This window comes from Merops nubicus, unplaced genomic scaffold, assembly GCF_000691845.1.
Source record: "Merops nubicus isolate BGI_N331 unplaced genomic scaffold, ASM69184v1 scaffold20823, whole genome shotgun sequence".
Lineage (NCBI taxonomy): Eukaryota > Metazoa > Chordata > Aves > Coraciiformes > Meropidae > Merops > Merops nubicus.
Window position 1 is genome coordinate 1 of NW_008598502.1, and position 12373 is coordinate 12373.

At 38.1% G+C, this 12373-nt stretch overlaps 1 protein-coding gene across 1 annotated transcript; it reads left to right on the forward strand.

The window, feature by feature from the left end:
• The first annotated feature begins 116 nt into the window (after positions 1-116).
• On the forward strand, positions 117-12191 carry LOC103769838 (tyrosine-protein kinase JAK2-like). Its single transcript, XM_008937076.1, has 7 exons — positions 117-248; positions 802-947; positions 2351-2672; positions 4999-5118; positions 8568-8725; positions 10164-10275; positions 11955-12191. Exons 1-7 carry the CDS (start codon positions 117-119, stop codon positions 12189-12191), a joined length of 1227 nt encoding a protein of 408 aa, XP_008935324.1.
• Positions 12192-12373: the final 182 nt, after the last annotated feature.

Genomic DNA, 12373 nt, shown 5'->3' on the forward strand with positions numbered 1-12373 from the left:
TGGCACCAAGGTCAGACTGACAGGTCTTGTAGTTCCCAGTTCTGATTGCATGTCTATGAAACCGATAATGTCTGGTGTTGGGAAGTGGAAGCATCTGTTTATTGATTTTTGCTTAAATGTTTTCTATCAGGTTTTATTTTCCCCACTGGTATTGCAATGGCACGAACAGAGCATATCGGTATGGCATTCTTCGAGGTACAGAGAGCCCTGTTCTTGATGATCTTGTCATGTGTTACCTGTTTGCACAGGTACGATTTGCTTGATTATTTTTTTAATGCAGATTGGTAAATGTTGCTAGTATTTATTCCCTTTCAAGTCTTCCAATAGCAACTGTGTAGGCTCTTGACAGTTTGAAGCCCACTCAAGAGGAAAATTAAATGCCATGACACATTGTGTATTGTGATAACTGAAGCTCAAGTGACAGCTGTGAGAGCAGTGAGAATGTCTTGTGCTCTGCCATGTGGAAGTCTTTCAGTATGACTTTCATTTTGAACTGACAGAATGTAGAACAACATCCTCCAAGTATGGACCTTTTTGAGATTTGAAATGAAAATATTTTGAAAACAGTGTTTCTAAACATTGTTGTAGCTGATATCCATTATGAACGTGTACAGCTTTTTGTGTATGAAGGGGTTCATTGAGAGGAATGCAATCTTAAAAACAAAATAAACAAACAAAAAAGAAAAAATACAAACAAACAAACAAAAAACCCAACACCTACCCCCATATCTCAAAAAAACTTTTATTGATGAACAGCAGTGCTATGGTTTTAATTTACTTTCTTGCATTCTCCTTTCTAAGTGGCGAGATGATTTTTTGAATGGATGGATACAGATGCCTGTTACTCATGAAACACAAGAAGAATGCCTTGGAATGGCTGTTCTGGATATGATGAGAGTGGCCAAAGAAAAGGACCAAACCCCACTGGCTATTTACAATTCAGTCAGGTGACTCCATAGTTTATAACTGTATCACACCTATATATGTAAAACCGGTGGTTTTGCACATTTGCATCTGGGAGGAGGTGCTCTGCCATTGGCAGTTGATGTTTTTGCTATCATAATGATTCCATTATCCATGGCTAGTGTATCTAGACTATAGTGTATACTATATATATGTACTAGTATAGTGTATTTAGACTATCCATGTCTAGTGTAGACTAGACATTAATAGGAAGCTTGTTTCATGACAGCTGTTCATGGTTTCCGGTACGTGGATTTGGCTCTGTTAATGAGAGGTAAGGCAGCAGATACTTAAGTGGGAAAGGATGTACACAGTAATTTGAGTTGAGAGTCCTCTAAAAGTAACCAAATCCAATCCCCTGTTCAGATCAGGGCCACCTTTAAAGTTAGATGAAGCTATTCAGGGCCTCATCCAGTGAAGTTCTGAAAAAGTCCAGGGACAGGGACTCCACTGTATCTCTGGACAGCTTTGTTGTATGTATGATCACCCTAACTGAGGAAGATATTCTCTGTATACAGTCAGTCTCCTCTGTGATACTGATTATCCTCTGTTGTCCCTTGTCCTTGTGCTGTGCATATCTGAGGAGAGTCTAATTTGCTCTTCTTTGTAACCACCTGTTAGTTGAAGACAATTAGTAGAACACCATCATTGAGCCTTTTTCTTCTCCAGGCTGAACAAAGCAATCCCTCTTACACCTCTTCTGTCATGCCATATGCTCCAGGTTCACTAGCTTGGGCAGATCTATGCTAAACTTTTTCAATTTATCAATTTTATCAATTCCCTTTGGCTTATCAACCTAATGGGTTTCCACTTCAGCTGAGTTAATTCTGTCCCTGCTTAGCGTTTCATGCTTGACATTTGTCTTTTAATTAAACTAGTGGGAGTGAAAAACGGAATGAGACAGTGAACTGGCCAGCTCATTGCATGTGGCAAACTACTCTTGCCCCTTGATATAGAATATGGACCATGATATAGGAACTTGAGTGACAACCACCATGTTGTATTCTACCATCTATGTTTTCAGACAGGAAATCTGTCCTCTTTCCAGCCAGCTTCTACACCAAACAGAGCAGTGCTGTAACTTCTGCTGCCTTACCTCAGCGCTTCAGTAATGACTAGAACAGACATGTCTGGGTTTATGGAAAATGTATTATATATTATGTGTTGAAACTAAGTGAGGGGAAAAATTGAAGAAGAGACAGGGCTGTGTTAGAAAGAGCATACTACAGATTCAAAAAAGGATCCTTTCTCTCCTACAGTTTAAAAAATAAGAATGCATTTAGAGGAAAAGATATTTTCATGTTGACTTGTTTAGCACAGAACTAATTGTCTTTGCTGGTTTTAATGGATAAAATTACTAGTTTTTTTACTGGTTGTATGTTCACAGCTACAAAATGTTTTTGCCTAAATGTGTGCGAGCAAAAATCCAGGACTACCACATTTTGACGCGAAAAAGGATAAGGTACAGGTTCCGCAAATTTATACAACAGTTTGGCCAATGCAAAGCTACTGCCAGAAACTTGAAACTTAAGTATCTTATAAATCTGGAAACCCTTCAGTCTGCCTTCTATTCAGAGGTTTTTGAAGTAAAAGAACCTGGTGGAGATCCTTCTGGAGAGGAACGTTTTGCAACCATTGTAATAACTGGAAATGGTGGAATTCAGTGCTCAAGAGGGAAACTTAAAGACTGTGAGACACTGTCAGAGCAGGTAATTTTTTTTCATTAATTTAATAATTTTGCAGTTTATCATGTAAGAGTGATTATCAGAACTAACATAAGCTATATACCACAGATAAATTTGGTAGGTTAATGTTACTTTACAGTGATGATAGAATTTCTGTTGACTGAGGCTCAGGGAAATCCATTGACTTAAACAGCATAGGATTTTAAAATCGTGTTTTTATTGACATATTAGGAAAAAGTCAATACTTGAACATGTAATACTTCTGTGCCTGCCAAATGAAAGATTTTGTATTTGACCTTCATTATTGTAAAAAAATCAATGTGGAAAAGTAATGACCCTATCCTCAGGCAGAGATAAAATGCATTAATTTCTCAAATTCCCTTTGAAAGCAGGGGTTTAAGGACTCCAAAAGCTAGGTAACTTTCCCTATACCTCTGACCTGCTTCAGTTAGACTCCTGCCAATATCTGAGCCAGCAAATGTAAAATGACATATACTGTTTGTTCAGGACTTGGTTCCAATAAGTGCTAGTATTCCTGTGCTGTTGCATTTTTTATTTATCAATGTTATTTCTTTTGTGTGTGGTTTTCCAACATGAGTATTCGTATTGTTGAAAATACTAGAATCTGTTACAAACTTTCAGCAGTATACATTGAGAGAATGGGAATTTTCCACAAGCAAAATTAAAGCCAAATTGGAGCACATGTCATCTTTCCAAAGTACTTGCCTCTGTTAGTTTGGTACTTTTCATGCATAATATGTAGCAGTCAAGACTAAACTGCAAAAGGTTGTATTTATACAGTGTTCTATAATACATTATAAATTTTTTTTTTTTTTTTAGACTGGGAGGGGAAAAAAAAAATCTGATTATGTACCCAGACTTTTCAAGCACATTTGTTGACTTTCGGTCCAGTTGCCTCATTTGTTGTTGTTACGTACCAGCCCTGCACTTTCTCTAAGCTGCTGATAAGTGCTAGTTGCTCTGGCAGGAGCTAATGTAAATATCAGATTTTGCAGTTTCTGGCTTTAGGTGTAAAACATTTATGCATACTATGCTCTTTGGGCCTGGAAACTAGGCCTTTAGTAAGAGTAGTGTTTAAACTGATCATATTTTCTACAGAGATTGCCAAATTAGTTTTCATAATAATATTATCATGTTACTTACTGACAGATATGGTGTGGGCTGCATATACTTTACTGGTGAGGAAACTTTATAAAATTTGTCAGCAAAACTTAGTAAATTAACAAGGCTGCTTATAAATGGGCTCATAACTCATTTCAGCACACTATCCTGATGAGTCTTTATTAAGATAATGAATTGAAACAATATTTTTATTTTTTTGAAGATGGGAGTGACCTTTGTGGGATAGATGGTGAAAAAATTTGTTTTGCCAGTTTGTATTTCCAACAAAGAGATGAACAAATAGAGTTTCAGGGACTTCAGTCCATTTGAGCTGATTTATTCTAGCTGATACCCACCGACTCTTACGGCCTTGGTTATGACACCTGTTTATGTAGTAGGATGTGCTTGCAGCTGTATAAATAGGGTATTCTGATTCGTGTAACATCTATTTACTTTAGAAGAATAATTTTGGGTAAATAAACCTGCCTTTATTTAAGGATGTTACTAAGCATATGAAGTTCTATTAAAAACAACAGAAATTATCATTTTTATGATATTGTTATTTGACTTGTGAAGTACTGAAGGAATTGGTACAGAACATCATTGGTTCAAAAACACCTGAACTTGATGTCAAAGGAAGATGTGTCTTAGATTTCCCATGTAGCTGGGATTGGTGCTTCAAGTTGCCTGGTCAGTGCTGATGACCACTGCTGATGGAAGAACCTTCTCTTAGACCCTTTCCTCATTCGCACTACATCCATCTCTTTGCTAGCAGATTTCACAGCTTACATCGCTTTGAGTGAAGCCATGACATTTTTGATTGTTAACAGGCTTTCTAAAGCTCCTTAATCAGGATGATAATAGTAAATTCTCAGAACAAACAAACAGAAAAAATCCCAACAGCCCGACCCCCCTGATCAGTCAAAATGTTCCATTGTTAATCCTCACCACTACAGAGCAAAGAAATAGATACGATTCAATTAAAAATACATATTTTTCTGTTCACAGTTCCTGGATATGTGGGATTTTTGAAATTGATACTCCTAGTGATGGTCCCAGAAACACAAAACTCCTTTCTTTGTTTGCAATGGCATATTTAAATGTTTTATGGTCCTCTTTGTTGCTAGCTTAAAAGTTCAGAGCTGTAGAAATTGTAATGCTGCAAACAGGTGGGGTTTTTTAGTTGCTATTTATGCTATTATTGACATATAACAAATATTTATTGCAGGATTTACAAACATACTGTGATTTTCCTGATATCATTGATGTCAGCATTAAGCAAGCAAGTCAAGAAGGCTCCAGTGAGAGAAGAATTGTCACCATTCACAAACAAGACAGCAAGAATCTGGTCTGTTTGCTTTCCTTGCTGTTTTTTCAAGTAGATGTTTTTTTGATCAGACTATGTCATTGCTGTGGCATTTTTAGTATTGTATAACCAGTTAGCTTCTTAATGTACATGAGGTAAAGCTAAATACATTTCAGTGATGTGTCGGAACACCAAACACATTTTGCATTCAAAGCTCTGTGCACAGACCGAAATAGAAACAGATGTTTGTAGCTGAGGGTAATTTCTGATAGGTTGGTTCTTCTCTTTATTGGAGCCTTAAACCTGAGTCTGTGGTTTTAGCTATTGAGCATACTTTTCGTATGCTGTCATGGTAAGCTGTCAGCCAAAACATTGGAAAAGGCCTCAAAATACTCTGAAGGAATGATGATACAGAGAAAATAAGTACTGGGATAAAATTAATGTCATTGCTTTTACTGTTCAGGATTCCTTAAAGAAGACCTTAAGAAAGCATTTTATATGTGACTGTAAAAAGTCATTAAAGTTTGAACTCCATCATTGCACTTGAGTCAGGCTTTCCAGCAGATATAGCTGCCACATAGTTGTGTGGTGTGTTGACTTTGGCTGGACACCAGGTGCCCACCAAGATGCTCTATCACTTCGCCATCTCAATGGGATAGCAGGACAAAAATACAACAAAAGTATCATGGGCTGAAATAAGGACAGGGAGACATCACTCACCAGTTACCATCAAAGGCAGAACAGACTCAACTTAGGGAAATTAATTTAATTTATTGCCAATCAAGTCATAGTAGAGTAATGAGAATTGAAACCAAATCTTAAAAACACCTTCCCCCCACTTCTTCCCGAGCTTATCTCCACTTCTGAGTTACTCTACCTCCTCCCCTCCTGAGTGGCCCAGGGTGACAGAGAGTGGGAGCTGCAGTCAGTTCATCAGGTGTTGTCTCTGTCGCTCCTTCCTCTTCACACTCTTCCTCTGCTCCAGCAGGGGTGAAGGAGAAGCTTCTGCCTTCTCACAGGCAACAGTCCTCCATGAAATTATCCAGCTTGGGTCCTTCCCATGGGCTGCAGCTCTTCAAAAACTACTCCAGCATGGGTCCCTTCCACACAGAGTACAGTGCTTCAGGAATAGGCTGCTGCAGCATGGCTCCCTGACGTGGTCAGAGGCCCTGCCAAGAGCCTGCTCTAGCACAGGGTCTCCATGGGATCACAGCCTCCTTCAGGCATCCACCTCCTCTGGCGAGGGGTCATCCACAGACTGCATGTGGATATCTGCTCTACCGTGAACCTCCATGGTCTTCTGGAACACAGCCTGCCTCATGGTCTTCACCATGTCCTGCAAAAGCATCTCTGCTCTGCTGCCTGGGGCACCTCCTTCCCTTCCTTCTTTATAAACCTCGGTGTCTGCAGGGATGTTCCTCTCATATATTCTCACTCCTTTCTCTGGCAGCTGTTGAATAAGAGCTTTTTCCCCTTCTTAACTATGTTATCATAGAGGCACTACCACTGTTGTTGATGGGCTCAGCCTTTGCCAGCAGTGTGTCTGTCTTGGAGCCAGCTGGCATTGGCTGGCAGACATGGGGGAAGCTTCTAGCAGCTTCTTTCAGAAGCCCCCCCTGTAGCCTCCTTGGTACCAAAACCTTGACACACAATACAAGTTGTTTCTTCCTTTATCGCTGTGATTCCTTCAGGGCTCCCCATCACAGGCGTTTCTGTCCCTGGAGGGCTTCATTCCTTCTCTGTCCGTTTGAAAATGCTGTGTACAACTTAAGTACTTCTTTTCTGTAAACATAATCTTTTTCATTCAAAGAAATATTTGTGCAAGCATTAACTAGCTTTATTGTCTAATTATGCTTTTTTTTAGAAGACGAAAAGGCATATGGTTTACCTTCATTTATATTAGAAATACAGTTCACTTTCATTTCCTGCATTAATGCATTTGAAAATTTTTCAAGGCTTTTTGTTGAGAAATAAGAGTACCTGTAACATCTGTGATGTGCATCTGTGATGCTGAGAGCGTAATAATATTTAACATTAGTGGAGAGGGTTCCTTAATCTTGAGCCATTAAAATTCTCTTTAAAAATTCTCAGTAGTGGTAGTTGGTCTACATATTGTAGACTATTTGTCTGCATATGCTTTCTGAGGGTAAAAGTGAGTTCCTAAGGGCTTGTCTAAAACAGCTGCTGAAGAATAAGACAGAATAGGAAACAGTGCAGGAGCTGCTGTTTTGCCTATGATTTGTGTGGAAATGATGGACATTTTACACATCAAAATTAGCTGATCTGTAAATTAGAATTTGTGATTTTTAGTTTAACCTGTTACACAGCTAGTAGAATTAATTATAGAAATGTACTTCACATGGTTTTAGGGTATGTGGATTGATTAAACTGTCTGTATTTCTAGGTCTACTGTGTGCCAGGGGTGTGGGAGGATTCTGATCATGTTGAAACAACTGGAAATGCAATGGTTTCCATGTTCCCTTTTAATAAGGAGTTCAAAGACTCCAAACAAGTTCTTGGCACATGATCAAAAGCACCAGAGTTTTTACTGATGCCTAGCAAAGTACTTGTCAAGCCATTGTCCTCAGCCACTGTGTGTCCCCAGTGTTGTGGGCCAACTTGTGCAGCACATGCTAAACCTGTTCTGTTGGGTTACTCTGCTGTGTGAAATCTCGTGTGACTCTCTAGATGGGAGACTAACACTTCTCTGTTGTAGTAAAGACAGCCTTTAGTGCTCTGATACTGTTGTCAAGATATGAAGAAAATGTAAGGAATTCCATTAAAATAGATTCTACTTTCCTTTCTTGGCAGAACTAAATATATTGCTACAGAAGGATTTAGTTTTGTCCTGCTCTTCCTTGTTCAACGTATTCTGCATAGACCTTTTCCACACCCCATTTTCCTTTGACCACATTTTCTCCCTGCTTCTATCCATTGTACCTCTCTTCATAGTAGTTAAAGGTCAGCTTCTGTCTATAATCCAGCTCAGGGTGCCAGGTTTTGCTGACTACTAGTTAAATTTTCAGGCGGATAGCTTTCTAGAGATTTTTCTTTGCTACTTGAAGGCAGCACCATAAATCTTAAGATAAGCAAAGGCTTTCCTTTAGGAAATAAGTGCAACTGTGTTGACAGTGCAGTAGGTGTCTGCCATGCTGAGTTGTATCTATGGAGTTTTCCCCTTCAGATCTTCTCTCTTGTCATCATTCCTCTGCTGTTTCATATATTTAAAGGTCTTCTTAGGTTGGTTTGGTTTGGGTTTAATTTTGAATGTTAAAGATTGCTAACAAGTTCTGTGTGGAACTGTACAAAGAGTAGATTAAAACAATCAAGATACATGTAATTTATGCATATATATTTTTTATTATTACCATATCTGGGAATCTTGTGTGCTTATTAAAAATGTAAATTTTTTTTCTCTCCCCCCCACCGCTCTGCTTCCACCCCCACCACCCCTCCAACCCACCCCCATTTTTCCCTTGGCAATTTAACAGGAGGCTGAATTTCAGTCATTAAGAGAAGCTCTCTCCTTTGTGTCATTAATTGATGGATATTACAGATTAACTGCAGATGCCCACCATTATCTCTGTAAAGAAGTGGCACCACCATCAGTCCTTGAAAACATCCAAAGCAACTGCCATGGACCAATTTTGTAAGCAATTTTTTAGCAATATAACAAGGTGATACTATTTTTGAAAGGTGAACTTCAGTTGCCTGTGAACCATGATGGACATATTGAAATGTGTATTTATTACATTCATGTAACATAAAATACTTTACATTTTTCTTCTGATTCTTTGCTTTGCAAAATATGGCTCCCCGATGTATTATAAAAAATAAATTGAAAGATTCAAGTTTTAATTTTCTTCCCTTAGAATTGTTTTTTTCTTCAAGTGACACAGACAGGAAAGTCATGATGCTGATTTTTACAGAATTATAATTACTAAACTAGCAGCAACATGCATGTCATGGACAGATGATCTCATGTTTTCATTACAGCCTCTAGCAGTTATATTACCTGAGTTGCCAAGGGGAAAAAGGCAAATTCAGGTAATGCTCTCTTCAAGAGGTGAGCAGGGATTACAGTAAAATACTAGCGATATAGTTTGGAGGGTTGGTTTACTTTTAAGGAATGTTGTCTCTTTGGTGGTTTTTTTTTGTTTCTTTTTTTTTTTTTGAGAAACAATTTAGTACCTTCATTTAATTTCTTTAAGTTTTTTTTTTTAAATAGTTCATATAGTATTGTTTATTATTTGGAGACAGACACACACAGAAGCTTATAAATGTTTTGTTAGGCAGAATAAAATGGATATTTGCTTTGGCTGCAGAAAGCCTGAAATGTAATGTATGTAAGATATGTTGCATGAAATTAGCACGGTCTACTCAAATAATGCAGCATATTTCAGTAAATTTCTCAGTGACAGGAAGGGGATAGATGCTATAAACTTCGGAACAGATAAAGGGGGCGAGGGACGGGGACCTGTAGAGTTCTAATCACACATCTTGCACTAATGGCTAATGCTGCATATTGACCTTTATTCAGGACTGTTTAGAAGGATGTATGATGAGTCTAGACCTTTTCAAGCTGTTCTGTTGCTCATTCCCTGAGATGGCTAGAAGTAATCAGTTAGCATGGCTCATTTAAGGAGAAATTGGTTCTTCCAGTAACAAATTGTTTTATTTCAGCTCCTCTTTCTTGTTAGCCATTTCCCAAGTTAAAACTACCATTTTCACCTACACAAATATTTTGCTGATTTTAGCTTATTAGCTAGCTTTATTGCAACTTCTTCCAGAATGTGTGCTGGAAGTCATATCATAAGCTTAGGGGAATGTGCTATTTTAGGCTGTAAGATTTCTCATCAAATAAATAATTCTGTTGTTTTCAGTATTAAGAATTTTTTATATACTGCTCTCTACATAAGCAGCCACCCTGAATAGTGGAAGATAAAGGCACAAAGAGATAAGTTCCAAAGGGAGCTGAAAAATTGAGAGTTTGAATTGTTGTTGTATTACATATCTGATGGTGCGTGCTCACCAATTTCTGATGTTCCTGGATTTTGAAATGATTAACCATTTTCTTTTTACTATAGCATGGACTTTGCTATCAGTAAACTGAAGAAGGCGGGTAATCAGACTGGTTTCTATGTTCTTCGCTGCAGTCCTAAAGATTTTAAAAAGTACTTTCTCACCTTTGCTATAGAGGTTTGTATTCTGCCTTAGTTATACCTGTGTAAGTTTTATTGCATTACAGTAATGAGCCTGGGATGTTCAGTAGATGATGCTGAATTTTGTCTTCAGAACGTTCGTCTGAGGTGTATGTTCTGTAGGTACTTCTGTTGGATTAAACAGCTTTTGGGGTCTTGTGAGAAACATCAGAATACTTGTGTGGTAAAGAATCATGAATGACACATACCGTATGCCTGGGAGGGCAAGACAGATGGGGGAAGGAGAGCTTGAGAGAGTTCTGAGAATTGTGACATTCCTCTTGGGACTGTCATAACTGTTGGGTGGTGGAGCATTTTGGGGTTTTTTCTTTTTAAGGTTGGGTTTTTTTTAGTTGGATTTTATCCTTGAATTTCTGTTTATCTACCCCACTTCTCCCCTCCCAGACAGGGCTTAGTTAGACTGGGTATACAGCTCTTGGTGATCTGAGAGTTTCTCTCCTTCACAGGTTATTCTAGGTTTGGGTCCAGTAGCCATCCCCTGTGCTAGGCCAGCTGTATTATTTGACAGCTGTTAGGCCAACACAGATCTCCTGCTGGATATGTGCTGTTATCTAGACTGGGAGTCACTCTTGAAACACCTGCAGTTCTCATACAGCTAAAGAACAAGATGCACCTCTCCTCTCTGAGACTAGTTAGTGACACTAGAGTACTCTAATATTGCTGTTAGGTGATGGCATGGTCTTGTTTTGAGGCTGGGCTTCTTTTAAATCAAGAGCTACCTTTGTGTTTTTAACAAAGGAAAGTGATCCATGGGTTTTCATGTTGGTTTGTGGCAAGCTAGCAAGTTTACTGAATGCTCTCAGTGATATGTACATCTCTGAAAATTGCACAGTAATGTTCATGTGTGGATGGAGAAGTAAACAGCCATTTCAAGATCAGTTTCACAAAAACCTTATGTCAAGTCAGTGAAGTGTTTGACAGGGACATTTTTAGTCTAAGAGATCTGGGCCTGAGCAAGCTTAAATTGTCAAGGTCTGAGGATCAAGCTTGTTAGTTAAGCCTGCATTTAAGTGACCTAGTGGCATTTATAGTATTTTTTTCCTTATTCTGAGTCTTTCTGGACAAGCTGTTAGAAGGCTTTTGAGATCCAGAATTTGTTGGAATATTTTCCACAGGGTTGATGCAAACGACCATGAGAGCACTAAGAGCTCTTGTTTAAAAGTGTTTAACAGGATCTTTCCAAGAGTCATTATAAAAACAGTTCAGTACATATTGAAAATCTGTGCTAAGAACAAATTGCTTAGAACTGTACAGAAAAATAGAAATACAGCTGAGCTCTTCAAATACTTGCCAAAAGAACAAGGAGCATGAGCACTTGAGCTATTGCTTCTAACAAAGTTTTATTTTGATATTACCCGATGTAGGGGTAAAGAAGCTTTCAGTACTAGCTCTGAAGGATTTTTTCTAGGATCCATGACCTGTTTTCTCAGCTCCATCTTTGCAGATTTTGTAACATTTGTTTTTTGTAGCATCAACATGCTAGTTCCAGTGATGGGAGCAGAATCATGTTTTCTCAGAATCAGTTAGAACAAAATAACAAATTATGGTAATATTTTAATGAAGCATTCTTTCTTTAATTAATAGAATGCTATACATTTAAGCTTTCAAATACTGAATATTGATAGCTTTTCTTTTTAATGGAAACAATCTCTGCAGCGTGAGAATACCACAGATTATAAGCACTGCTTGATTACGAAGAATGATAATGGAGAATATAATCTCAGTGGAACCAAGAGAAGTTTTGGTAATCTTAAGGATCTGTTGACCTGTTACCAGACAGAAACTGTCCGTTCAGACAGCATCATTTTCCAGTTCGTCAAATGCTGTCCTCCAAAACCAAAAGGTAAGAGAAACGTTTTTTCTAAGCAGAAGGGCTTCCAACTTTTAGATTAAGGATTTAAAAATAAGCTAACATTAAATGACTATCAGGTAGGTAGTTAGATGTTTGTGTGCTTTTTTAAGCTTCACTGACCTATTTGTTCATCTTCTTAGTCATAATTTCCAGTCCTATTGTCTGCAAAATTTTACTTTGTTCTAAGATGTTGTTCCAGAAAGAATCATAGAATCCTTTAGGT

Coding starts and splice junctions, on each gene's coding strand:
- LOC103769838 (XM_008937076.1), top strand. CDS start 117: ATGTTTTCTATCAGGTTTTATTTTCCCCACTGGTATTGCAATGGCACG. Junction 2,673..4,998: donor GTGAGACACTGTCAGAGCAG/GTAATTTTTTTT, acceptor TATTTATTGCAG/GATTTACAAACATACTGTGA. Junction 10,276..11,954: donor TTCTCACCTTTGCTATAGAG/GTTTGTATTCTG, acceptor CAATCTCTGCAG/CGTGAGAATACCACAGATTA.